The sequence below is a fragment of the Phocoena phocoena genome, chromosome X (assembly GCF_963924675.1).
Source record: "Phocoena phocoena chromosome X, mPhoPho1.1, whole genome shotgun sequence".
Taxonomy (NCBI): Eukaryota; Metazoa; Chordata; class Mammalia; order Artiodactyla; family Phocoenidae; genus Phocoena; species Phocoena phocoena.
Genome location: NC_089240.1, coordinates 128,552,575 through 128,579,177, shown reverse-complemented (window position 1 = coordinate 128,579,177; position 26,603 = coordinate 128,552,575). Strand labels below are relative to the sequence as shown.

At 53.4% G+C, this 26,603-nt stretch overlaps 2 protein-coding genes across 2 annotated transcripts in view; one reads left to right on the top strand and one right to left on the bottom strand.

Annotated features, from left to right (window-relative positions):
* TEX28 (testis expressed 28) overlaps positions 1 to 1,624 on the top strand; it is a 188,697-nt gene extending 187,073 nt beyond the window's left edge. The window contains 2 exon segments of the mRNA XM_065901325.1: positions 855 to 990; positions 1,268 to 1,624. Of these exon segments, the coding sequence (XP_065757397.1) occupies positions 855 to 990; positions 1,268 to 1,624 (493 nt within the window).
* Positions 1,625 to 1,927: 303 nt separating this feature from the next.
* Positions 1,928 to 12,697, bottom strand: LOC136142464 (long-wave-sensitive opsin 1). Its single transcript, XM_065900628.1, has 6 exons — positions 12,578 to 12,697; positions 9,407 to 9,703; positions 6,880 to 7,048; positions 5,690 to 5,855; positions 4,277 to 4,516; positions 1,928 to 2,149 (listed from the first exon to the last, which is right to left on the bottom strand). The coding sequence occupies exons 1-6, from the start codon at positions 12,687 to 12,689 to the stop codon at positions 2,039 to 2,041; spliced, it is 1,095 nt and encodes a 364-aa protein (XP_065756700.1). The 5' UTR covers positions 12,690 to 12,697; the 3' UTR covers positions 1,928 to 2,038.
* Between the last annotated feature and the right edge of the window lie 13,906 nt (positions 12,698 to 26,603).

Below are 26,603 nucleotides of genomic sequence, written 5' to 3'. Positions count from 1 at the left end.
CTAGGCGCTTAGCTTTTCCAGGCATGTTTTTAGACTTTTGCTACTTACACATGTGGCCATAAACAACAGGTAGTGATGTTTTATCTGTGTTTTTTTTTTAACAGGTCTACTGAGATATAATTTACGTGCCATAAAATGCACCATTTTAACTGTTTCAATGATCTTTAGTAAATTTACTGAGTTGTACAGTCGTTACCACAGTCCGATTTTGGTTTTTGTTTTAAACAGCTTTATTGAGCTACAATTCACATCCCATACAATTCAGCCACTTAAAGTGTAAAGTTCAGGGTTTTTAGCAAAATATTCACAGAGCAGTCTCAGTCCAGAACATTGTCATCGCTTCCAAAAGAAATTCCATCCCCACTAGCAGTCAATCCCCACCTCCTACCCCGTCCAGCCCCCAGAAACCACAGATTTATTTCTGTCTTTGTGGATTGGCCTATTCTGGACATTTCTTATAAAAGGAATCATACAATATGTGGTCTTTTGTGACTGCTCCATCACTATGATCAACAGACTTTTATGGAAGAACTACTGCATACCGAACACTGGTGTGGGACTCTGTATGGAATTTAACAGCACTCACGGACAGTTTAGATCTTGATTTGTGCAACTTCTAGTTTATTGCTATTTTTGTAAATCCGTTACAAAAGAGTGACTATATATAAAAGATACATGAATATCGGTGTGGGTGTGTGGCTGACGTGCACCTGGGGTGTTCTGAGGCAGCCCTGGAGGAGGAGGAGGAAGGTGGATTCTGAACCCAAGTCTAGTCCTGAGGGAGGACCGCTCAGCCCCAGAACAAGCTTGGGGCCGGGCGCTCAGGGAGTGTTACTTTCTCTTTTGCTCCCAAGACAAGTGCAGCTGGAAGGACAGGTGAATGAGCACCTACAGGGGCACCTGGACAACATTTACCACCTCAACCAGAATCTGGCCTGCACCGAGGAGAGAATGGCCTATCTGTCCTACGAGAGAGCCAAGGAGATACGGGTGAGAACCTCACAGGGGGACCTTGTGAGAAGCGGCCAGTGAGAAAGCCGTGGGGACGAGAGAAGCAGAAGATGAGTGAATCCGCTCTGACACCCCTGAACCGAGGGAAGAGGCAGGTCCTCAAGCTGTGCCCCACAGCATCCCGTGTTCCCGTTCATGCCGCCCTTTCCCCGGCTCCGGCTCCGGCTTAGCCGATCTGGAAACTCGCACACTGAGGCTCCAGTACCCCCGGGGGACGGGAGGTTGGCGTGACAGCGTCACTCTCTTCCTCCTGCAGGAGGTTATGGACACGTTCAAGAGCCGTGTAGCCAAGTTGGAGGCTCTGCAGCAGGTGACCCAACTGGAGGTGACAGAGAGCGTGCGTATCCGGCCCCGGGGCTGCCTGTGCCGCTGGGCGCGCCCGCTGCTCACACTGGCCACCGTCCTCCGGGTCCTGGTCTCCAGCGCGTGCGCCTGCCCAGTGCCGCTGCTGAGCTCGCGCCTGCGCACGGGCACCGCACTCCTGCTCATCGGGCTGGGTGCCCTGGCCTGGCAGAAGCAGTGTGCCGTCCCCGCCGCAGACTGGCAGGCCCGGGTCCCCTCCAGATGAAGACTGTGTTCCGGGGATTCCAAGCCTCTACCAGAGGGGCCTTAAAGGGCCTGGCTTCGCTAGCTTCTCCCGCCTCCCCAGGCAGCTGCTTCTCGGCTCTCCCTTTCTTGTTCCATCACCAGCAGCCCAATGAGAGGTACATGGACGCCCGCCCGCCTCGCGCTCGCCTTTCTTGCGATCCTTTTATCCCGTCTGTAGACACGAGGCTTAGAAAAGATGAGCAACTCCAAAGTACGGTGCTGTGCCCCTCTCTCCCCTACGTGCTCTCTCACGACCCAGTGACCCAGCGCTCAGAGGCTCGAGTGCCCCAAAACTGCAGTGGCAGCCTCTATGACTCGGTTGCTTTTGGCAAAGAGAAACTACATTTATTTCACAGGGATGGAGAAAAGGGGCAGGGGCGGGGTGGCCAAAGCCCCGGAGGGTGGGACCGGTTACGTCTTCCAGTGGGAGACAGGCGACTCAGGCAGGTGACACCGAAGAGACAGATGAGGCCTCTGTTTTGGAAACGCTGGAGAGTTCAGAGCTATCATCCACCTTCTTCCCAAAAAGCTGCAAGATGCAGTTTCGAAACTGCAGGACAGAAAGTGTTACTGAGCAGAGCAGGCAGGGCCAACATGCTACGCTAAATGTAATGCTGGGGCACTCCGAGGAAAGCGTTTGTTCAGTGTCACCTTGATGGCTTACATGCTCACAATCTACAGGGGGAGTGGGGGAAGCCTCCAGGTACTCCTTGCACGTGGGAATGGTCTATTCCTGAGTATTCGATTATCTAAGTCATCTGATTTAGCAGTTGACGGTGACTGTTGTGGGCCCAATTGTGCTCCCCCAGAGATATGTTCAAGTCCTGACCCCTGGAGCCTGTGACTGTGACCTTATTTGGAAATAGTCTCTGCAGATGTGATTAAGATGTATATTATCATGAGGTCGTGCTGGAGTAGGGTGGGCACTAATCCAATGACTGGCGTCCTCATGAAAACAAGGGAATTTGGAATCAGACCCAGAGGGAAGGTAAAGGCAGAGATTGGGGAGACTCGTCTACAAGCCAAGGAACACCGGAGGTTACGGGTACCTGTCAGGACCTAGGAGAGGGGCCTGGAACAGACTCTTTCTAAGAAACAACCAACACTGCCCACACCTTGATCTCAGATCTCTTGCCACCAGAACGATCATCTCTTCAGCCAAGAGAGTCTTCTGGCATCGGGAGCGCCCTGCTCTTTACTGCTCCACCCCTAAAGGCATGTGGGCTGTATTCACTTCTCAGATTGTATCTCCTGTCGTCACTGAGTTAAGAACAATGCTTTGAGGATACAAAGCAGAGGCATCTGCTGTATATTTCGGGCCTCTTCTCGACTACGTCCAGCTACTCCAATGTCAAAACTCTTTTTAAAAAAACCCATAATTGCTGAAATCAATAACATTGGGCTGGACAGCAGAACTGACTCAGCTGAAGAGCTGGCAGGTGAGCCCCATTCTTGTTATTGATTTCAGCAATTATGGGTCTTTTTAAGAGTTTTGATGTTGGAGTAGCTGGACGTAGTCGAGAAGAGGCCCGAAATATACAGCAAACGCCTCTGCTTTGTATCCTCAAAGCATTGTTCTTAACTCAGTGACGATAGGAGATATAATCTACATACTGGGCACCCACTCTGTACTAGACTGTGTCCTCGGGGCATCAGCAGCAAACCAAAAAGAGCAAAATTCCACGTCTTTGTGGAGCTCAATTCCAGAACATTCTCTCTTGAATGCAACAGGAAGGGATAACAGTGTGGAAAGGGTGAAAGCAAAGTTCGAAAGTCTGGAGAGTCTGGAAGTTCAGATGATTGTAGAGGAGGGGGAGTTCCAGAAGGAGAGAATGGAAAGGCTCAAGTGAAGACAATACTTGGCAAGATGGCCTAGGATTCCACGACTAAAAGCCAGACCTAAAAAGAGACCCATGTGAAAGACAGGAAACAGTGGTCAGGCGTAGAGCTATGCTCTGGGTGTTGAGGTGCCAACAGTGGAGTCCCGGGGACTCCTTTGTGGTGCCGGTCCTACTTGATACTTAAACGTTACCATGGTGAGATGGGATGCCCCTGAGGGGGTGGTATTTCCGACCCACAGACCTTGCTAGTCATCCTCAAGTCACATCACAGCTGCACCTCAGTGAAGTGGATACGATGGATTCAAGGACGAATCAGGCAATTGCACTTGGAAGATGATAAGCCTGAATCCCCCGTAACCTACTAAGAGGCCTAGGACTCGTGGGCTGCCATCTAGCAGGACCACAGCGTGTCCTGCCTGAACTAACCCATGAAGTCACGGCAGCCAAAGATCAGTCCAGGCAAGAAGGGCCTCCTTGTGTCCTGGTCACTGTCAGCGTTTGAAGATGGAAAGAGTCAGTTCAAGAGAAGAGTTGTGTCTGTGAAATCAAGAAGGGCATGCCTAGGGGACACAGAGACACGATCTGGCAATCCTAGGCCAGCAGAGGGGAGGGGCACACAGCACTCAGTGCACTGGAGGAAATGCCCACCCTCAGGCCCAGATCATAAAGGGATCCAGAGGGAGGGCTGGCTGGGGCTGGGTCGCATGCTCAGCCTTCCCCGGTTATTGTCCTGGGGGTCATTGTCAGTCTTCCCACAGACACGCTTCCGGGTGGGGGCCATCCCCGGGCTCTTCCGGGGTCCATTTCCGGTTTGCTCTGTCCACTGCGTGCCTTACCTGCCGGTTCATAAAGACGTAGATAATGGGGTTGTAGATGGTGGCACTTTTGGCGAAGTAGGATGGCAGGGCGGCCACCAGAGGGTGGAAGGCGTAGCCAGGGTGGGCAGCGGCGAAGCATGCAAAGAATGTGTAGGGCCCCCAGCAGAGGCAGTACGCAAAGATCATCACCATCACCATGCGGGTTACCTCCTTCTCCGCCTTCCGGGTGGATTCGGATTCTTTCTGCTGCTTCGCCACCTGGGGGGGACAGAGAGTGGCCCCGGGGACATTGAGCGGGAGGACCCCTCAGGGCTCCGTACCCCAGGGGATTCCATGTTGCTGCTGCTTGGGTAGCTAGTCAGGGAGGGTAGCGGGGAGAAGCAGATGGGCCCAGCTGTGCAGTACCCGGGCCACCTGAGCGGGGCCAGCCTTGTGGGAGCTCTTCCAGGCTTGGAGGTGGCACAGCTTGCTTCCTGTTAGGAGTCTGTGAAGGAGGTAAGGAGGCTGTGCCTCACCTGGTCCCTTACCAGAGTGTCCCCTCCCATGGTCAGGTCTGAGGGGCCGGGCGGGAGAAGACACAGGGGCGGCCGCCACCTGCTGCGGGCAGGGACCGGCGGCAGACAGCTGAATGGGGACGTGGGGTGACTGAGGGAGTCGGCTAAGTAGCTTCCGATCCCTGACCGCCAACGCGGTGAGGGGAGCGAGGAGGGAACAGGTCACACACTGAAGGCAGTGAGGTCGGGGGAGCTTAGCTCCAGCCCGTGGCCTCCACTCCACAAAGAGCTCATAAGCACATGCTGATCCGATTGTGGGCACAAGCCGCTTCGTAGAGGAAAGGTGCCGCCCCAGAGGCCTCTTATTCCCTGTGCCAGGCAGGAGCCCAACAGGGACAGATGGCTGATTGTAGGTAAGCTGATTGACAAAGGGACAACGTACGCACGGTGCTCGGGACCCTGATCTCATTCTCCTGCTTCGCTCTGATTTCCCACGCCAGGGGATCACCTTCCCGGGGGGAGGGGGGAGTACAGGTCTGGGGGGCAGATGGCACGTGAACGGGACGCGAGCGCTCCGGTAGCCGCGTTTGCAAAACACCCCTTGACTGGCAAGTTTAGCCTCTGGATCTGGCCGGCTGTGCTCCACTCCGTGGCAGAGGCTGGCTTTCCACCCCCGGGATCAGGAGGAAATGCAGCTGTGGTCCCTTATTGGGTCCCTCCACGAGGAGGCGGGCAGTCCCTTCCCACGCTGTAGGGGCGAGGCCGAGGGAGCCGGGGCTGCGCCTGCCACCTCGAAGGCGTTGGCAGATTCTGGCAATTCCAGATATCTGGTTCCGGGGCTGGAGAGCGGACTGGGCGGTCCTCTGTGCCAGCCTAGACCTCCCTGGCGTTCATGAGCCTGCCTGCAGGGGTGAAGCTGGGGGGGTGTGGGGCTCACCGCTCGGACGGCCAGCCACACTTGCAGGTAGCAGAGCACGATAACGCTGAGCGGGATGAAGCAGCAGGTGATCATGAGCGCGATCATGTAAGACTGCACCCCAGGGTAAGAGCTGCCGCTGAACACGTCCGGGCCGCACGACGTCTTCAGGCCGTGGGGCCAGTACCTGGGGAGAAGGGCCGGCAGCCCGTCCTGAGGTGGGCAGGGACCCGAGCCCCTGCCCGCCCCAGCACACCACTGACTTGGGTAAGGTTGCTGGGCTTTTTCATTGAGGTGAAATTCACGTTACATGAAGTGAACAATTCGGAGGCATTTAGTGCGTTCGCAACGTTCTGCAACCGCCACCTCTGTCTGTAGCTCCAGAACGTTTTCATCACCCCCAAAGGAAGCCCTTCAGAAGGATCTTAGGAAAGCCTTGTCCGTCTCTGGTCTCACGTTCCCTTCTTTTTTTACTCAGGGGTTCACAGGTGTTAAGACAAGAGGGTGCCTGAGGATTCAACGAGCACGTGTTCAACAGTCGCAGCCACTGTGGGCACGGGAGCATGAGGAGGGGACAGACAGGGCCTGGTTCCTCGCACTGATGGCAGCTTCCCAAAGAAAGACCACACCCTCTCCAGGCACCACAGAACTTGTTCACCAGCCTGCAGTGCAAGATACAAATGCAACGGCCTTGTCCCGTCCAGCCCCCTCAAACACCTGAGCCGTTTCCTTGGAAATGCGGGACTTCCCCCAAAGGATCCACCTGGAGAGGACACTGTTACCGACAGCCCAGGTGTACCTACGACCCAAGGAGCCTCGGAAAGGGGGCCCCTCGGCAGGTGCAAGAATGAGGCCTGGGGCAGAGTAGGCAAGAGGGCTCTGGAATCCAAACGTGCCTGTGGCCTCAGCCGGCAGCGTTTCTCTATGTGTTCTCATGAGCTGCTCCTGTTTGGGAGAAACAGACTTTTCCAGAGGCTTGGGGACCACAGGGCCCATTTCCACGTTGCAGCCAGGCAGAGTCACGCGTTCACAGACAGTGCACGCTCCAAGGGGTCTCAGCGAGAGTCAGGTCCACCCTCGGTTTACTCGTGGAGCCACAAAGGCCCAGGGACTGGAAATGGTTTGCCCCAAGGTCACAAAGGGAATCACGAGTTTGACCCTCCCTGCTCTGCTCCAAACGAATCACCTTCCTGGCACCCTGGCACCCTTACCTGCTCCAACCAAAGATGGGTGGAGCTGTCCACACAGCAGCCCAGATCCAGGAGAAGGCAATGCCCGCAATGGCCAACTTGGCATCAAATCTCACGTTGCCAAAGGGCTTGCAGACCACCATCCACCTCTCCCAGGAAATGATGGCCAAGGACCAGAGACCGGTGATCCCTGCAGGGGGAGAAGCAGACAGAGGAGGGCTTTGAGTCAACGCTTTTCAAGATCAAGAGGACACCCCCCACCTACCTGCAAAAGCTAATTCTCCAAAAAGTGTTTTCCGGTCCGGGAAGCAGCGGGTCTCTTGGTCAGTTTCTTTCTCTAACCCCTGCTTTCCCGGCTCCTTCCCCACTGGGCCTGCGCCCGCCTCCCCTTGCCTGCTCTGATTTGGCCTCATGGCCCACCTCGCTTCCCATCTCTCTTTTACTCGGCCACCAGCCTTTCTTGTGATACGGTCAGCGCAACTCCTGACGGCCACGTACACACATGAGGCCACACTGAGGTACTGCAGTCCCAGCCCGGAGCAAGGAAACAGGACGTGTGCAGAAAGCTGTGCCCTCCTGCCGGTGGGCAGGCCTCCCCTCAGCCCGGGCCTCTCAGCACCGCCCACCATGCAGCGGTCTGTGGATGGAATCCGGGGCTCCATGAGCTGGGGTGGGGAAAATGATGTCTTTGTTTCCAGTACGCTCTACTGGACACTTGGCCTTCTTTACTTCCATTGCGAGTGTGGTAGCGTTAGCAGTGCCCGTGACTTGCTCACTTTACAGGGGTGGCAGACATTTCCCAGTATGACTATATTCATTACTACTTTGACATCTCAGTGACTGTCTGGCCAGATACAGTTATTTGATACCTTAATAAAGAATGGCGTCACGAATACTTCTAAAAATACCGTTAATACTAATACTTCTTTTGTGTGTGTGGTACGCGGGCCTCTCACCGCTGTGGCCTCTCCCGTTGCGGAGCACAGGCTCCGGACGCGCAGGCTCAGCGGCCATGGCTCACGGGCCCAGCCGCTCCGCAGCGTGTGGGATCCTCCCGGACCGGGGCACGAACCCACGTCCCCTGCATCTGCAGGCGGACTCTCAACCACTGCGCCACCAGGGAAGCCCAATACTAATACTTTTAATGAAGGAGTATGTCACTAGTGTTTAATACTTTGATAACTATATTTCAGTATCATTGGCTTCCTTTTTAATCCTATGGATCTCATTGTGCACATTTGCCAACGTTCTTCTAAGAAGGGGTCCACGGGCTTCCCCAGAGGGCTGAGGGTGTCTGTGTCCCCAAAACTGGTGACCCGAGAGCAGACCTCGAGCAGTTACAAAGGCAAGACAGGCGTAAGCGAGGAGCCACCCCGGGGCGCCAGGCACCAGCTACCGAGGTGCACGGAGTGTTGGAACTTGGGATGGACTTTCTCTGCCTAACCTTCCCTGGTAAAGTAACTTGGTGGAGCTGACACCACTAGTAATTCAAGTCATTGACCAGGTCCCCGCTCCCCTGTCCCTCTAGTCCTAGTGTCTTTCTGTCATTCGTCTCCTCAGAATCTGAATTGGAGATCACTTCAGGCGGTAACAAGACAAACCCAAGTTAGATGTGGAAGCTAAGGACCCAGGCATTGTGACCAGGTGGCCCTGGGAAACTTGAAAAATGGGAAGGCAGCTGCAAGCCTTCACTGCTTTGATGGCCGGGGGCCTGGAGACAGGCTGCACGTGGTGAGTGCTGTGGCCCTTGGGCTCCCTGTCATCTCGGGTGGACGCCAAGCTGCAACCCCACAGCCCTTGGTTCTGTCCTGGGGACGTGGTGCAAGGGCCTCTGAGGCGACCTTGGCCTTGTCAGGCCCGCCTGTGTTCCTCTTCTTCATGGGCCCTTGGCAAGGAAACCCCGCCACCCTGGCCTTGCCGGGCACCCGGTGCAGACCCACACCCTGCTCTCCCTGGCTCAGCCCTCGCTCCCTTGTTCAGCCCCCGCGCCGTCAGCCAGCCTCCTCCCGGTCTCCCCACGGGGCCTCCTCCTCCCCACTCCTCAGCGTGCCGTCCTGAGGCCTATCGCCGCCCGCTGTGTGCTCACCCGCGCTCTGGCCACCCAGCCAGCCCAGCTGTCTGTGCCCCTTCCTGTCCCGCTGAGTCGACATTCGGCTCCCTCGTCGCCGCCTCCTCCTCCAAGTCACGCTCCTCTGAGGCTACTGGTGATGCCATGTGCTCACTGTCTGGATGGGAGGCCCGCAGGCCTTGGACCCTGTGTGCAGCATCCTAGATGCCTTACAGCACGGAGCCGGGAGCGCAGGTGCTTATGGCCAAAGTTGACGTGAACAGGGTCACAACCCGCGGAGATATTAGCAATGGGGCTGGTAGGATCTAGTTTCAATATCTCGGAGGCCTCCCCTCCCACACTGTTCTGAGATTATGTGGATCTGTCTGTCCCCGTTCAGAGATGTGCCTCGAACACGCCCCAGAGGCACACCTGCGGATTTTGCCGCGTGAGTGTTTCCTTTACGCACGGGAGGCTGTGCCCAGGCCCTGGCTGGCTTACCACACAAGGAGACAGTGAAGCCCTCCACGATGCACAAGGGGTGGCCCAGCACAAAGTAGCCGTACATCTGGTTCACAACGCTGATGGTGCTGGCAATGACCGTCTCCGCCAGGTCAGCGACGGCCAAGTTCACCAGCATCCAGTTCAGAGGGTGGCGCAGCTTCTTGAACTTCACGGTGGCTGCCAGCACAGGCCCGTTCGTGAAGATGGAGGCGATGAGCACGAAGACCATCCAGACGCTGGTCAGGTGGTACACCCATCTGGGGGCGATGTGGTAATTGGGGCCGTCGAAGGGGTCTGGAGGCAGGAGACACAGAGGGCACAGCTGCATCTGTGCCGCCCCCCTCACCCCATCAGAATCTCCCCTCAGCCCTCCTGCCTTCCGCCCGCCGCACTCACCTTTGCGACTGGTCTTCCCCTCTAGCTTTGCCCGCCTGCAGACAACCTTCCCTCCATCCCGTCTCTCAAGCTCGAGGCCACGGCCTGCCAGATGCCTGCACGGGCATCCTTGAACTTAACAAGGCAGCACCCCTCATCATCGCTGCCGGGTGCCGCGCGCCCGTCTGATCTGCGCCCCGCCATGTGCCACGTCGGCCTCCTGGAGTGTGGTTGGCTGGCTTGGTCCTCTCCCCCGAACCCTTCTGTGCCTGGGCCTCATCCGCCCCTACCGCAGGGAGCTCCCAGAAACCTGCCGACAATATCTGCGACCACGCTAGACACCACAGGCTCCCAAGGAACAGGCCTTTGACTGCGCGACACCTGTGTAGTGCCCGTTTCTGTGCAAAAGGGAGCAGAGGGAAGGCACTGGGGCTGCTGCTGGGCCCGAGAACAGCAACCCCCCAAGTTGCCAGCACATCTGACCCAGAAAGTCCAATGGGTTAGCGTGAGCAGAGCATCTGGAACTAGGAGGTGTGTGGAGCGCTCCGGCGTGCAGGCAAGTGAGGGGCTGGGACGGTTTCGAAACAAGGCAGCCCAACCGTCCTTCCTGGACCACCCACAGAGTCTGGATCAGACAGGGACGAGGGCCGTGTGTGGCACAGAAGGGACAGGAGCGCTCCGAACATGGGAAGCAAAAGCAGGTGCACCGGCCTGCCCCCTTCTCCTGGAAGTTTCAGGTCTAGTTCTGTGAAGAAATGAGTGCAAAAAGGGTATCACAGTCAACTCCCAGGTAAGGGTCTCCTGAGAAATACAGGGCGGGAGGGAATTGGATATGGGGGCTGGCAGGAAGCAAGATTTCTTCCAGTATACCTTGCTTTCTAGATTTTAATTTGGAGCCTTGTAAATATTTTATTCCATAATTATAAAACAACATTAAAATTTAAAAAGCAATCCCTGAAAAATCAAAAATAAAACAAATGGACCTGACCGCATATGCACTCGGTGGCATGGTCACATAGAGAGGGGCTACTCGCAGGGACTCAAAAAGACGCTAGTTTGCCTATTCGAGCCTGGTGGCACGTCCCCAAAGGATGAAAAGACCTGTCCAAAGGTTAAGCTTTGGGTAATGATGTTGCTGGCGATAGCGTTGGCGTCATCATTCTGAGACCATTTTCAGCGTGTTTGAGATAAAGCAAATGAGTAACGAAATGATATTCTAATTCCAACTCTACCCACAGCCCTTAAGAACACGATTCTTAGTGGGAGAGAAAGGAGACGCAGAGGTCAAACCCAACGGGCTCCATTGGGGAACCAAGTCACTATTTGGAACTGGGCGAAATAGAAGGAGACTCAAGCATCTCTTCTGCCTTTCCCACGCACACCGTATCCCTGGGCAACCCGATGGCACGTGAGAGCGTGTTTCTCTTGATCAAAGTAGTGAAGCTAATAAATGAAGACAGGGTCAGAAGAATCCCAGTGTCACCATTTCGAAATCCCCAGTGGTTTAATGGGTCCTGGCATTGAGTGTCAGCAGCTCGCCCAAACACCGGACACATCCGCCTGGCTGCCCGGCAGACCTTCACGGTGCTTTATACCAGCCCAGCTCTCCTCACCTTAAAAGCTCCCAAACCTTTCGCCATCTGATCTCTTAACTGGGGACAACAGACTCGCTTTCTTCAACAAATAAATTGCAAGGAGGTTGAGGGGGAACCTCTAGAAGTATGACCTTGTGGTAGTGTTTTTAAAGAGTCCTTTCTTCTTACTGGTACCTACCGAAGATTTACAGAGGAAATGATGTGATGTCTTGGATCTGCTTCCAGAAATCGGCAGGAGTGGTTAGTGGAGGGGGTTAGAGATGAAATAAGACAAGTGATGGATACCCGGGGGCCATTATACTCTCCTCTCTACTTTGGTAGACACTTGAACTTTTGAAAAAATTTTACAATAAGGAATCTTGTGCATCGATGAAGCCCCGTGGGCCTCCAGGGAGAGCATTGCTGTGTCTACGTCGAGGACATTCTGGGGTGCAGTCAGGTCAAGGTGAACTTCACGGCTGTCAAGGAGCTGGTGTGGCTTCTGGAAACTGCAGCACGTGAGACATTCTTAAAGGAACGGAAGGTCTTTGGTTTGAAGAAGGGACCCGGGGAGGGGGGCCAGGGGCTGAGGGTCAGTACAGTCCTCAGGTCTCTGATGGGCTGGCATGCCCAGGGCAGAACTCGGGCTGCCTCGATGGAGTTTTCGGCTTTCTTTTGGGCCAAAGCCCTCTCTACTGGGACAGCTCGGAGCAGAACAGCTGCCCCAGGAGCCGAGCTAGCCTCTTCCCTAGCATGTACCACCAGAGTCCAAGGGCTCTGGGCGTGAACTGGGACAAGATGGCCACCACCACCACGGTCTCTTCTCCCCTTAGGCTCTCGAAGTCACTCACCCTCCTGCGGGCCAACCCCGCCTGTCACTCCTGCTGGTGGCCTCCATTTGGCTTTGGGAGATGCAAAGATGAGTCAGGCCCAGTTCCCTCCCCGGAAGCTCAGGGATGAGTGTATTGAGCGCTCACTAGCAGTCTGGGGCCACACGGGAAGAGTTCGTGAACTTTCCTGGGACAGGAATTCTCAGAGGGTCTGGGAAGCCCGTGTGGTTTGAAAGTGTGTAATCGATATTACGGTGTCCTTTTACGTTCAGAGAGGACCCCCCCCCATTCATGTTATCATAAAGGCTAAGAGAGAAGGCCACTCGGGCCTGTGTCCCAGGAGGGCCGTTCTAGCCAGCATGACCCAGCCTCGGCACCTATTTGCTCACCTCTGGTGGAGTTGCTGTTGGTGTAGGTGAAGACGCTCCCCTGGGTGCTGTCCTCAAAGCTGGTCTGTGGCTGCCCACCTGCAAACCTTTGAGGGCCCCACTGCTGGGCCATGGCTCTGGAAAACCCTGTCCCCGATGCCTGCGGACCTGGTGCTGCCCGGCGGTCACGGTGCTTTATACCAGCCCAGCTCTCCTCACCTTAAAAGCTCCCAAACCTTTCGCCATCTGATCTCTTAATTGGGCCTGGGACTTAGACCTCCTACTTCCCCACCCCTGGGCCTCCTGGCTCCTAAGGCGAGCCCACGAGGGCGGCTCAGAGGGATTTGCTGGGAGCCGGGCTCAGAGCCAGGGTGGCTGTGGAGGCTGCCGTGGGCCCTCGCTGCTGTTTCCCTGTCCTCTCTTCCCTTCTACCGTCCAGCGTCTGCTCCTAGGCCGGGCAGGCACAAGTGTCGGGCTTTTCAGCCCGAAGCCCAGACCCACCTTTCCCAGCGGCCGCTCCCCGAGTGACGTCGCGGGGCTGAGGCCTGGAGCTGGAACCTCCCTGTGGGTCAGACCATCTCGGGGGCCCAGATGGATGCAAGTCGTGCCAGTGGGGCTCCTTCCCCGGGAAGGGATGGACAGGCCTGGGGTGGGAGAGACTCCGCCGTGCATCTCGCTTCTCCCTCACCCCACCGCCTTGCTCCCCGTGGGCTGCAGCTCGTTCCGTCACCAGGGAGCTCAGCCAGGCCCTCCCAACAGCCCTCCCGAAGCAGCTGAGGGTGCCCAGAAGCCCTCAGACTCCACCTCAACTCTCCCTCCCCTGGGTTGACAAGCTTTCCTTGGCCTGCCCGTGACTACAGCCTCGCTCTAGACTTGCCTTCAAAAGCAAAGCTCCGCTAATTGCCCAACTCCGCAGCCTTGCGTGTTTCCACACAAGGTGAATAGGAATGCTCAGAGCAGCACTATTCACAAAAGGTCAAAAGTGAGTCGACAGCTGAACGGATAAGCAAAATGCCCTCCACCCGTGCAATGGAGTATTATTCAGCCATAACAAGGAATGGAATTCTGACACATGCTCCAACATGAGCGAATCTTGAAAACGTGATGCTAGGCGCAAGGAGCCAGACACAGAAGACCTCACGCTATGATTCTGTGTGTGTGAAATGTCCAGAATAGATAAACCCACAGAGACAGAAAGCAGACTGGTGGTGCCAGGGGCTGGGCTGGGGGTGATGGAAAGTGACTGCTAACGGGGATGGGGATGCCTTTGGTGGTGATGAAACTATTCTAAAATTAGATGGTGATGGTGCAGCCACTGTGGAAAACAGTTTGGCAGTTCCAAAGATTGAAAAATAGAATTACCACGTGCTTCAGCAATTCTCCTTCTGGGTACGTAACCAAAAGGACTGAAAGGGGTTTTGAGGGGCTCACAAAGCGAACATGGCATGTGTGATGGCACTCAATGTCACAAGGTCAGATGCCTAGAGCTCAACCCCAGGTTCTTCTGACTTCCAAGGCCATGCTTTTCCCTCTTCCTGGATCCCCGGGGGCTCTGCCTGTCCCCCCGCCACCAGAGTCAAAGAATCAGCACACCTGAGAATGTGAGAGACGGAGGTGGGCCCCCTCTGGGATCACCTGCTCAACCTGGTCCCTTCTGAGCACTGGCTTCCCAGCACTGCCATGGACTGGCCAGGTGGCCTTGAGTGGGGTGACCCCTCCCTCTCAGGCCAGGTTCACCTTCTGTCTAAAGGGAGAGGACCCATCCTGTCTGCCCCTGCCTACCCCCCTCCCTCACGGGGCTGCCGCGGGCCCTTTGGAAGCCCTTTGTGAACCCTCCAGCCAGAGCTGGCCCACCGCTTGCCCAGCCTGCCCCTGTCCAGCATGGCACCAATGACTGAGCTCAGCGGCAGGGCTGCCCCAAGACCCTGGGGAACGAGGGGACAGGGCAAAGGGAGGAGGTGGCGATGGCAGTGAGTCCTGGACCCTCCCCTGGACCGTCTGCAGAGTCGGGTGCTAATTGATGATTAGGGCTAACAGAAGATCAGGTCCAGTTTTAGCCAAAAGCAGATTACTGCCCTGGAAAGCCCCCTGGCACCTGGGCGCACACGTGTGCTTCCCGAGGCCCAGCGAAAGCTCACCGGGTCCTGCACTCTGGCGAAGCGTGGAGGAAAAGGGAGGGGCTCTCGAGAGGGAGACGAAGAAAAGTGAGTGGGGCCAAAATGTGAGTGAGGAGAGATAGGAGGGGGGTGGGGGAGAAAGGGCCCAGCCCGGAGGCTAGCGTGCTTCAGGCAGCGGCCCCCTGGGCAGAGGCCAGGCCCTCCACTCGGCCCTGGGTCACCCGCCCTCGCTCCAGCTGGGGCGCCCTGCCCAGGCTGGAAGATGAGATGTCAGCCTTGTCTCTAATCCAACTGCCCCGAAGTTACTCGACATGGGGGTGCTGATTAGGGGCCCTGGGAGCTGACCGTCACCTTCATTCAGCTCTTGGCTGTGGCCAGTAGACCAGGGGCTTTGTCTTTAATAGCCAGTGGCTGCTACAGCTACGGGGCAAGGAATCCTTTGGCCATTTGCCTTTGACCTTTTTTTTTTTTTTTTGATGCGGAGCTTGTGGCCTCTCCTGTTGCGGGGCACAGGCTCCGGACGCGCAGGCTCAGCGGTCACGGCTCACGGGCGCAGCCGCTCCGCGGCATGTGGGATCTTCCCGGACCGGGGCACGAACCCACGTCCCCTGCATCGGCAGGCGGACTCTCAACCACTGTGCCACCAGGGAAGCCCTGACCTTTTTTTTTTAATGTAACAAAATATACATAACATCAAGTTTACCACGTTAACCATTTTTTCAGCGCCCATCTGGGCGGCATTAAGTACATTCAGGTTGGTGTGCAGCCATCCCCACCATCCATCTCTAGAACTGTTCATCTTCCCCAGGGGAAACCCTGTCCCCATTAGACACTAGCCCCCCCTCCCCCTCCCCCAGCCGTGCCCTCCCCACCCCTCCCCCAGCCCGTGCCCCGCCCCCATCCTACTTTCTGTCCCTAGGAACCCGACGGGGCTCTAAGCAGCTCGTACAAGTGGAGTCGTACAGTATCCGTCCTTTGTGTCTGGCTTATCTCACTTAGCACAGTATTTTCAAGGATCATCCATTGCCTTTGACTTTGTGTTTGGAAAAGATTTATATACACTGAATTTTCATTTTTATGTGGTCAAATATGACTTCATTTCCCTTTTGGTTTCTGTTGGGAAAGTTCTCCCAGCTTAAGCTCCTCAGAGATCTGCAAACAGACACCACAGATATGAAGTCCAAAGACAAGGGGTGGGCTGTTTCCCCGTTTCTGTGGTGGTCCCACCAAGTCCCCGATCGCTCACCTCAGAACCGACAAGCATCAGATTTTCCTCACCCGTCCAGGTGGCTGATCCCCCAAACTGGCCGAGAGGTCCTCCTCAGTCTAGTCTGCAGACACTCACCTCAGGCCCACGCTTTCACCCCGTCCATCTGCTGCGGGCCTCCCGAAGTGCTGCCCCTGCCGCGCTCTGTGACCTTGAGCACATCAGTCACCATCTCTGGGGGGGGGTGTCCTTGTCGGGAAGATGGGGATAACATTTACTTGCTGGAAAGCTTGAATGAGGTCATCCTTGAAAAGTTCTAGCGATTCATTCCACAGCGACCCAGCAAGCACCTATGGTGGCCAGGCCGTGTTCTAGGCTCCAGGTGAACAAACAGATGGAGATCCCTGCCTTCTTGCAGCTGCCATTCTAGTTGGGGGCGGGGAGAATACAACATGAACACTAGACACAATAAATAAGCTGTGATAAGTAGGATGGAGAATGAGAGAAAGAGAACGGGTTGTGGAGGTCGGGGAGGGAATGGATGCCCGTTTTCATAGGGCAGCCTGTTGGGCCTCTCCGAGAAAGGGACATGTGAGCAAAGACTCGAAGGAGGGAGGGAGCCATGCGGAGAACTGAGGAGGGCATCCCAGGAGAGGGCCCAGAAAGTAGTGCAAAGGCCCTGGGGCAGGAGCGTGCCTGGCGTGTTAGGGGAACAGTAAGGAGACCAGGGGAGCTGAAGCAGAGTGAGCCAGTGGAGACTAAGAAAGGGAAGGTCAGAGAGGGGATGAGGGCCAGAGACTGTGTGTCCGGAGCCCGTTTTCAGCATTACCTTTCACCGTGAATGAAATGGAGAGTATTTTACGATTTTGAGTGCAAAGTGACACGGTGTGATTTAGATGCTAACAAACTCCCTCTGGTTGCTGTTCTGAGAGTGGTGGGGGCCAGGCAGGAAGCAGCGGTATCGTATCGGGTGGCAGGCCCTTTGGGCATCCAGGTGAAAGAGGGTAAAGTCTCCCAGCAGGGAGGGGCCCCAGGCCTGGCAACGGTGTGGATTGGGGGATAGCTTGGGAGCTGAGCAGCTAGAGGGATGGAGTTGTCTGCAGCCCAGAAGTCAGGGCGATGGGGGTGCGGCTGGTGGAGGGAAGGTGTGACTGTCAGGAATCCAAGCATAAATGTCCAATGTGAGGAATGAGAAGGGGCCGGCACCTCAACCCAAGTTATTCCAAAGAGGATGTGCTGATCACCTGATTCAAATCAATGTGAACATTTGGATGAAATGGACAAGCTCCTAGAGAAACACAAAGTAACCAAATGAGCCCGAGAAGAAATAGGAAATCTGAAGGGCTCTGTATCTATGAAGACATTGAAGCCCTAGCTTCAAAGCTGCCCACAAGGACTGCCTCTGTTCTGTTTCTCCTCCCCACAAGGCTTCAGATAATTTTGGGCCGGACTGTGACTTTTTTGTATCATCTTCATCAGTAATTCCCACGTCTTTGCAGCTCATCCCCAGAAGTCTTTATTCCTGCCCCAACATCAGAATTAACAAGTGATAGCTTAAAACGTTTGCTGCAAATATCCGAAATTTGAATGGACTAAAAGTTGTCATGCCTGCACCCCCCCATACGATCACCACTGAGAAGAAACACAGTTTCGTTCGTTTGCAATATTATGGAATTTTACTCTAGAAAAACCTGTTGGGTTTTGTTGCTTTTTCTTTCTTTGTTTCTTCTTCCTTGTGTTTTAAATGTTATTTTTCTTCTTTTTACTTGGAAAAATGTGTTTTATTTCCAATCTGATCCATAGTTATAATCCAGTTCAGAGCCAAGTCTTAAACTGTACAGAATTTCCACTGTAATTAAACTATCTATTTTGGAACAGAAAGAGCCTTCAAAGAGAGATATTCTCCAAAGCCAGTTACAGAAGGACAGAGAAAGTAGGGGGGTAGGGGCCAGGGGCTGGGGTAAGGGAGATGTAGAGTTAATGTTTCATGGAGACCGAGTTTCGGTTTTGCCTCATGAAAACTTTCTGGAGCCTGGCTGCACAAAGTGTAACCCTACTGAACTGTACATCTAGAAATGATTGAGTTTAAGTTCCCATGACACTGTCAGCGACATCACATCCACGGTGAATGTATGTTCCTGCAGGACAAAATTAAAATGGCAAAAGTCACCTTTGGCAACAGTGTACCCCATCGGCCCCTGCGACTAAAAATACACGAAGTTGTTAAAGGGTTGGCACTGAAGTCTCTGATAGGGGAACGTGTGGGTCTATGACAGCGGTGTTGTCCCTTCACAAGTATTGGTGTCCACTCCAAGCAGGCCAACCACGCATTTGGCTTTGAGCTTGAAGCTGCATTGGGCCAGGGCCAGTCACTTCTTAAGCGCCTGGGGTTTCTGGGAGCCGCCCCTGCACACCTGAGGCACCATCTGGTCTGTAGGAACCTCCCGTGAGAGGGGGATCCACACTGCAGCACGTGCGGCGATGGGGCGCTGAGCCGGGGTAGGCTCCGCTGGGAGGGGACCGGCTAGAGGACACGGGAGCCAGCTCGAGGGGCTGCCCCCGGCCACACTCGCGACACATTGAGCATCGAACAGAATTTCTGAGAGCAGTGGAGTGTGTGCACGCCTCTGAGTCCATGCTGGCGCGCAAAATGTTTCGCTGCGAGTGAAACGACTCGGGTTTTCCTAACCGCCAGCTCTCGGCGCGGGGACCCTGAGCGGGCGGGGGAGGGAAGGGACTCCGCTGGGCCCGCGCGCCGGCTCTCGGGCGCCCTCTCCTGGCTTCGTCGTGCCGCGCGCCCAGCTAGACCTCGCCGCGCGGCAGTGCCGCTCTCTGAGCCTCCTCCATCCCTCCACCCGCACCGCCTCGGTCCTGAGCCCCCTCAGATCTGCCCACCGCTGTCCCCGCGCGGCAGTGGGCCGTGTCCCGATGGGCTGGATCCCAGCCGGTGCGTCCTGGGGACGCCTGGGACCCTTCCTGCCGCCCTGCTGCCCCGCCACACCCTAGTGGCTTCTGGTCGTACAGATTCTTCTGGTTGCCAGTTGTCTGTGCTTTCTGGTTCCCCGAAACACGTGAATTGGGGGTGGAGGGAGTTTCATGCGTTTTTATGTTTCTGTGCTTTTAGAAGTGGGGGAGTTCGGATTTTTTGCTGCTCCCTACTCCTACCTGAACCCAGAAATCTCTTCATTATCCTTTTTAAAAAATTAGGTTTTAAATTGTGGTAAAACACCCATAACAAAATTAACCATCGTAACCGTTTCTAAGTGTACAATTCAGTGGCATCAGTACATTGGCACTGTCTTCATTGTCATTTTTGTATTAAGATCATTTAAAATTTTTTTAAATTTTATTTTTGGCTGCGTTGGGTCTTCGTCACTGCGTGTGGGCTTTCTCTAGTTGTGGAGAGCAGGAGCTTCTCATTGCGGTGGCTTCTCTTGTTGCAGAGCACCGGCTCTAGGCGCACGGGCTTCAGTAGCTGCAGCAGGCAGGCTCAGTAGTTGTGGCGCAAGGGCTCTTGCTCCGCGGCATGTGGGATCTTCCCGGACCAGGGCTCGAACCCGTGTGCCCTGCGTTGGCAGTCGGATTCTTAACCACTGTGCCACCGGGGAAAGTCTTGTATTAAGATCATTAATTCAGTTTGTGGTCCAGTTAATTATTATTTTTAAAATTTTCACTATCACAAACAGTGGAAATCAGACAAAAGCTTACCCAATATATATGCAATTAAATTATCAACAAGATACGCATATACAATATGACTCCCTCTAATTGTCCACCATGGTTAGGGAAGAAATTCCAAACAGAAGCCTAGGGAGAATCCGTTTTTTAACGGAGGAGGGGACTGGTATTAGGTAGCTGGTATTAGGTAGCTCAGGGCTCCGTGTTTTTATTGTGTGTATTCACATTATCTGTTACTGTGTGTGTTCCTTTTGTCTGTCCTGCCTTTCATACACAGTTCAACAAGAGATATGCTGCTTTGTTTCCATTGTTCGAGAAAGGTTTTTCTACTGTCTTGATTCAGGGAGCCAAGGACAGAGGCTCATCCACACCGGGTCCAATTGCAGGGCGCCCCTCTTTCTCTAGGGGAGTGACCTGCTTGCTTCTCTGTAAAGCTGTGACCTTCCACGTCGTTAGGGGACCCCCCAGGCCATTTTCTGCAAGGTCGACTCGTGCTTTCTTCTCTAAGGCTGGGTGTCTGAATCCGATAAGATGCGCTTTACCTTTATAAGTGACATTTCTGGTGAGGTTGTGATTAGAAATTCAATTTACCCGAGGTTACTTATCAACGTATTATGATCTTGCTATGACCTGAATGTCTGTGTCCTCCCCAAATTTATATATTGAAATCCAAATGGCCAATGTGCTGGTATTAGGAGGTGAGGCCTCTGAACAGTGATAAAATCATAAGGGTGGAACCCTTGTGAATGAGATCGTGCCCTCGTAAAAGAGGCCTGAGAGAGATTCCCTCCGCTTCTGCCGTGTGAAGATACAACGAGAAGTCTGAGACCCTGAAGGGGGCCCCCACCTGACCATACTCACACTCTCATCTCCAACTTCCAGCTCCCAGCCCTGTGCGAAATCCCTGTTTGTGGTTTACAAGCTACTCCAGTCTCTGGTATTTTGTTACAGTGGCCCGAACTGACCAAGACAGGAACTTGGTACCGAAGAGCGGGAGTGCTGCTGTAACGAGTACGGGAAAACGTGGAAGCAGCTTTGGAACCCCGTCATGAGGAGAGGCTGAAAGAGTTTCGAAGCGAGTTTGACGTGGACCCAGAAGGTAAAGAGGAGAGCCTCAGTCTTCTCAGAGAAAGCCTAAGTGGTCGCGAGCAGAACGTTGGTAGGTGTGTGGATGGTAAAGGCCATTCTGATGAGGTTGTAGGTGGAAATGAGGAAGAAAGGCCATCTTTGTTGTAAAATGGCAAAGAACTTGTCTATATTGTGTTCGTGTTCTTCTAGTGTTTTGTAGAAGGTAGAATTTGTGGGCAATGAAATTGGCTATTTGGTTGAGGAAATACCTAAGTAAAGTGGTCAGGGTGTGGCTTGGCTTCTCTTGAAGAACAGAGAAATTACTTAAGGATGGAACGATTAATCGGAAGGGAAGCAGAGCTTAAAAGTTTGGAAAATTCTCAGCCTGTCCGTCTTGCAAAAAATGAGAAAGCGTGTTCGGAAGAGAACACTAAGGGTGTGGCCGAGCGAGCCTCTGATGAGCAGACTAGCGTGGCTGTGAGCTGAGGATTTCATCAGCCACCTCAGCAGGAAAGCTGCCAACTGGAACCGAAGGGGACGGAGACGGGAAGGAGTGAAGGGAGGCTCTTCAGAGATCATCAGCGCTGCCTTCTCTTTTTCAAAAAGAGGTCTGGGTTTCATCCCTCCACCTGGGTTTTGAAGGATGGAGGGCACCTGGCGCTGCAGGCGTGAGACCCAGGCAGAGAGCCTCGGCTTGGACAACACCCAGTGGAGCCATGGGGCTGGCACTGCCCCCGGAGCCCAAGACTGGTCGAACCACGGGCATGTGACCGGAGCCCGGGTGGGCTGCGGGCGCCCAACTCCAGTCCGTGAGACCTGCTGCGTGGGCTGTGCCCAACAAAGCCCTGGGGACAGGGACGCCCCCGTTGTCTGGAAGGCAGGACTCCTGTTCCCCTGGGTCTGGTGGGCAGAGCATCGGGTTAAAGAAGCTGATACTCAAGCCTTTGTGTTTGATGTTTCGCACTTGCTTGGGACTTTCTTTCTGATTTCTCCCTTTTGAAATGGGAGCATTCACCCTCTGCCTGTCCCGCTGTTGTATATTGGAAGCACGGCACTTGTCTGATTTACAGGTTTACAGCTGGAGAGGACTTTGCTTCAGGATGGATTGGACGGCAAGTCTGACCCATATCTGATTTAGATGATATTTAGATGAGACTTTGGACTCTAGACTTTTGAGTCAATGCTGGGACTGCTTAAGACTTTGAGGGCTGTTGGGATGGAATGGATGTATTTTGCATGTGAGAAGGACATCACTTTGTGGGGGGGGGGTGTCCAGGGGCAGAAGGCTAAGACAAATGTGAATGAGTAAAAGTCAAGGTTCATGTCCTGTCAACCCAAATTCCTCCATCAAAAGACAGTTGTGGGCTTTCGAATCCATCTGTGATGCAGTGGATCTGCATCTCGCTCTGTACTCATCGTCTTCAGGTTTCCTGGAGCATTTTCTGCATTGCAGTGCTTCCCATTTGCATGGTGGCATCAGGAAAATCTAACGTGACCCTGGTGTCAGTGGGCTGTGTAGTACAGTCTGCACAGGTGTAACCTGTTAAATGGAGAGCTAGCGAAAGAGCAAGAAGAAAAGGTTTCTTTTTTTAAATTAATTTATTTACTTTTGGTTGCGTTGGGCCTTTGTTGCTGTGCGTGGGCTTTCTCTAGTTGCGACGAGCGAGGGCTACTCTTTGTTGCAGTGCGCGGGCTTCTCGTTTCAGTGGCTTCTCTTGTTGCGGAGCACGGGCTCTAGGCGCACAGGCTTCAGTAGTTGCGGCATGTGAGCTTCAGTAGTTGTGCTGCACGGGTCTAGCCACTCCGCGGCATGTGGGATCTTCCCGGACCAGGGATCGAACCCGTGTCCCCTGCATTGGCAGGTGGATTCTTAACCACTGCGCCACGAGGGAAGTCCCTGAAGAAAAGGTTTCACTGTGTGACTATTAGAAAATGGGACACTAAGGACAATGCCCGCAAAATGCCAGGACAGATCATGATAGCTGGCTCTCCCTCATCCATTTCACTTGTTCCCTGAACGTTTCTGGTAATTATGCCTTGCTCACTGGTCTTTGGCCAGCAGCCCACCCCAGGAAGTCACCTGCTTCTGGTCAGGGTTGATCCTAGGAATCTTGAGCCTTCGTCCTGTACAGGTTGGTGTGGGTTCTTCAGGTAGATCAGGCTGTTCTCAGGAGTTACATACATTCTGCGATTTGGTCTGGATCTCTGTATCTGCTATCCAGTGCTGCTTTCACCCAGCCACCCTAAAAGCACAGTGGTTTGTTACTTCTTATGAGTTGATGTGTTGGCTAAGCTCTGGGGGTGGGGGGGTCTTTGCTCCACCTGCTATTGGTTGCGGTCCCTCTTGTGACTTCATTCAACTGGGCGCATAGCTGAGGAGGCTGGAACATTCTAGACGGCCTCAATCCCGTGTCTGGCAGTCGGTGCTGGCTGTTGGCTAGGTCCTATTATTCTCTTCCATATGGCATCTCATCCTCCAGGGTCTTTCTCCCTGCAGGGCCTCTCAAGCAAAACAGCTCAAGCTTTTTTTCCATGGGACTGGATTCCAAGAGGGCAAGTACAGAAACTGCAAAGCCTCTTCTGCTTAGACCTGGAAGTCACCCAGTGTCACTTCTGCCACAGTTGATTAGTCAAAGCAAGTTGCAGGGCCAGACCTGGTCAAGAGAAGGGGAAATAGACTCCACCTCTTGTTGGGAGGAGGGGTGGCCCAGGCATATTGCAGAAGGACGTGCAGAATGGGAGCCACTGCAGTGGCCATCTGTGGAAACAGTCCGCCCATCGGTGAGAAGTGCTGCCAGCCCCCACATCTGAGAGAAAACCCAAGAGACAGGAAGACGTTGTTAAAAGTTGGCACTGAGGCTTCCCCGGTGGTGCAGTGGTTGAGAGTCCGCCTGCCGATGCAGGGGACACGGGTTCGTGCCCCGGTCCGGGAGGATCCCACATGCCGCGGAGCGGCTGGGCCCATGAGCCATGGCCGCTGGGCCTGCGTGTCCAGAGCCGGTGCTCCGCCGCTGGAGAGGCCACAACAGGGAGAGGCCCGCGTACCAAAAAAAAAAAAAAAGTTGGCACTGAGGTCGCTGATAGGGGAACATGTGGGTAGGCGACAGCAGCACTGCGGGGCCATGTGTTTCCAGCCACCTTGGGCCTGACAATCTGTCCATTTTGTGGATCCCTAAAGCTATTAATAAACAAGGGGATTTTAAACCTTGGAATATGATCTTGCAGTAGGTATAAAAGTCATTGTGCCAAAACATATTTTAACTGTTTTTATTGAAGTGAAATTCATATAACATAAATTAACCATCTTAAAATGTACAATTCAGTGGCATTTAGTACCTTCACAGTGTTGTACAGCTATCACTGCTGTCTAATTCCAGAACACTTTCCTCATCCCAGACAGAAACCCTGCGCCCGTTAGCAGTCACTCGCCATTCCCTGCTCCCCCCAGCCCTTGGCAACCTCCCAATCTGCTTTCTGTCTCTATGGATTTGCCTGTTCTGGACATTTCATATAACTGGAATAATGCAATATGTAGCCTTTTGTGTCTAGCTTCTTTCATGGAGCATTTTATCAAAACATATTTAAATTAATAACATCTAAATAAATGTACAGGGTAGCTTTTATAATCCCACTGAGCGATTTTTAATAACTATGTTGCATTCGTTTTTAAATTAACCCTTTTTTTAGATAAGTTTACTTATTTATTTATGGTTCCGTTGGGCCTTTGTCGCTGTGTGCGGGCTTCCTCTAGGTGCGGCGAGCAGGCTTCTCATTGCGGTGGCTTCTCTTGTTGCAGAGCACGGGCCCTAGGTGTGCGGGCTTCAGTAGTTGTGGCACACGGGCTTCAGTAGTTGTGGCTCGCAGACTCTAGAGCACAGGCTCAGTAGTTGTGGCACACAGGCTTAGTTGCTCTGAGGCATATGGGGTTTTCTTGGACCAGGGATCGAACTCATGTCCCCTGCATTGGCAGGCAGATTCTTAACCACTGTGCCACCAGGGAAGTCCAAACTAACCCAGGGAAGCCCGAAAATCCCCCACTATTATTGTGTTACTGATGATTTCTCCTTTTATGCCTGTTAACATTTGACATATATTGAGGTGCTCCTATGTTCAGTACATATATATTTACAGTTGTTATATCTTCTTCTTGGATTGATCCCTTAATCATTATGTAGTGTCCTTCTTTGTCTCTTGTGACCGTCTTTATTTTAAAGTCTATTTTGTCTGATATAAGTATTGCTACTCTGGCTTTCTTTTGATTTCCATTTGCATAGAATACCTTCTTCCATTCCCTCATTTTCAGTCTGTATGTGTTTCTAGATTTGAAGTGAGTCTCTTGTAGGCAGCATATATATGGGTCCTGTTTTTGTATCCATTCAGCCAGTCTATGTGTTTTGGTTGGAGCATTTAGTCCATTTACATTTAAGGTAATGTAGTGGAAATCACTGCCGCCAAACAGAAAAGAGAATGAAAAGAAATGAGGACAGTTTAAGAGACCTCTGGCAGAACATCAGGTACACTAATATTCACATTATGGGGTCCCAGAAGAAGAAGAGAGAGGAAAAGGGCCTGAGAAAATATTTGAATAGATTATAGTTGAAAAATTCCCTAAACTGGGAAAGGAAGTAGTCACCCAAGTCCAGGAAGCGCAGAGAGTCCTATACAGGATTAACCCAAAAAGGAACACACCAAAACACACTGTAATCAAAATGATGAAAATTAAAGATAAAGAGAGAATATTAAAAGCAGCAAGGGGGGGCTTTCCTGGTGGCGCAGTGGTTGAGAGTCCGCCTGCCGATGCAGGGAACACGGGTTCGTGCCCCGGTCCGGGAAGATTCCACATGCCGTGGAGCGGCTGGGCCCATGAGCCATGGCCGCTGAGCCTGCGCGTCCGGAGCCTGTGCTCCGCAATGGGAGGGGCCACAATGATGAGAGGCCGGCGTACAGCAAAAAAAAAAACAAAAACAAAAGCAGCAAGGGAGGGACTTCCCTGGTGGTGCAGTGGTTAAGACTCTGTGCTCCCAATGCAGAGGGCCTGAGTTCGATCCCTGATCAAGGAACTAGATCCCACATGCATGCCACAACTAAGAACTCACATGCCACAACTAAGGAGCCCATGTGCTGCAACTAAGGAGCCCACGTGCCACAACCAAGACCCGGTGCAACCAAATAAATAAATAAATAAATATTTTTTTAAAAAGCAGCAAGGGAAAAGAAACCAATAACGTACAAGGGAATTCCTAAAAGGCTATCAGCTGATTTTTCAGCAGAAACTCTGCAAGCCAGAAGGGAGTGAAATGATATAGTTAAAGTGAAGAATGGGAAAAACCTACAACCAAGAATACTGTACCCTGCCAGGCTCTTGTTCAGATTTGATGGAGAAATCAAAAGCTTTACAGACAAGCAAAAGCTAAAAGAATTCAGCACCACCAAACCAGCTTTATGGCAGATGTTAAAGGAACCTCTTGAGGTGAAAAAGAAAAGACCACAACCAGAAACAAGAAAATTATGAAATGGAAAAGCTCACTGGTAAAGTCAAACATACAGTAAAAGTAGGAAATCATCCACGCACAAAGCTAGTTGGGAGGTTAGAAGACAAAAGTAGTAAAATGATCTGTATCCACAATACACAGTTAAGGGATACACAAAACAACTAGATGTGCAATGTGATATCAAAAACAATCATCATGGGGGCTTCCCTGGTGGCGCAGTGGTTAAGAATCCTCCTGCCAATGCAGGGGACACGGGTTCGAGCCCTGGTCCGGGAAGATCCCACGTGCCGCGGAGCAACTAAGCCCGTGCGCCACACCTACTGAGCCTGCGCTCTAGAGCCCGAGAGCCACAACTACTGAGCCCGAGAGGCAAAACTACTGAAGCCTGTGTGCCTAGAGCCCATGCTCTGCAACGAGAGAAGCCACCGCAATGAGAAGCCCGCGCACCACAACCAAGAGTAACCCCTGCTCACGGCAACTAGAGA

Bases quoted from the DNA above. Each gene is read 5' to 3' on its own strand.
- LOC136142464 (XM_065900628.1), bottom strand. From the start codon at position 12,689: ATGGCCCAGCAGTGGGGCCCTCAAAGGTTTGCAGGTGGGCAGCCACAG. The intron at 9,704-12,577 runs GTGAGCAAATAG...TCCTGCCTCCAG, and splicing joins CAACAGCAACTCCACCAGAG to ACCCCTTCGACGGCCCCAAT. The intron at 5,856-6,879 runs GTAAGGGTGCCA...CCTTCTCCCCAG, and splicing joins CCCATCTTTGGTTGGAGCAG to GTACTGGCCCCACGGCCTGA.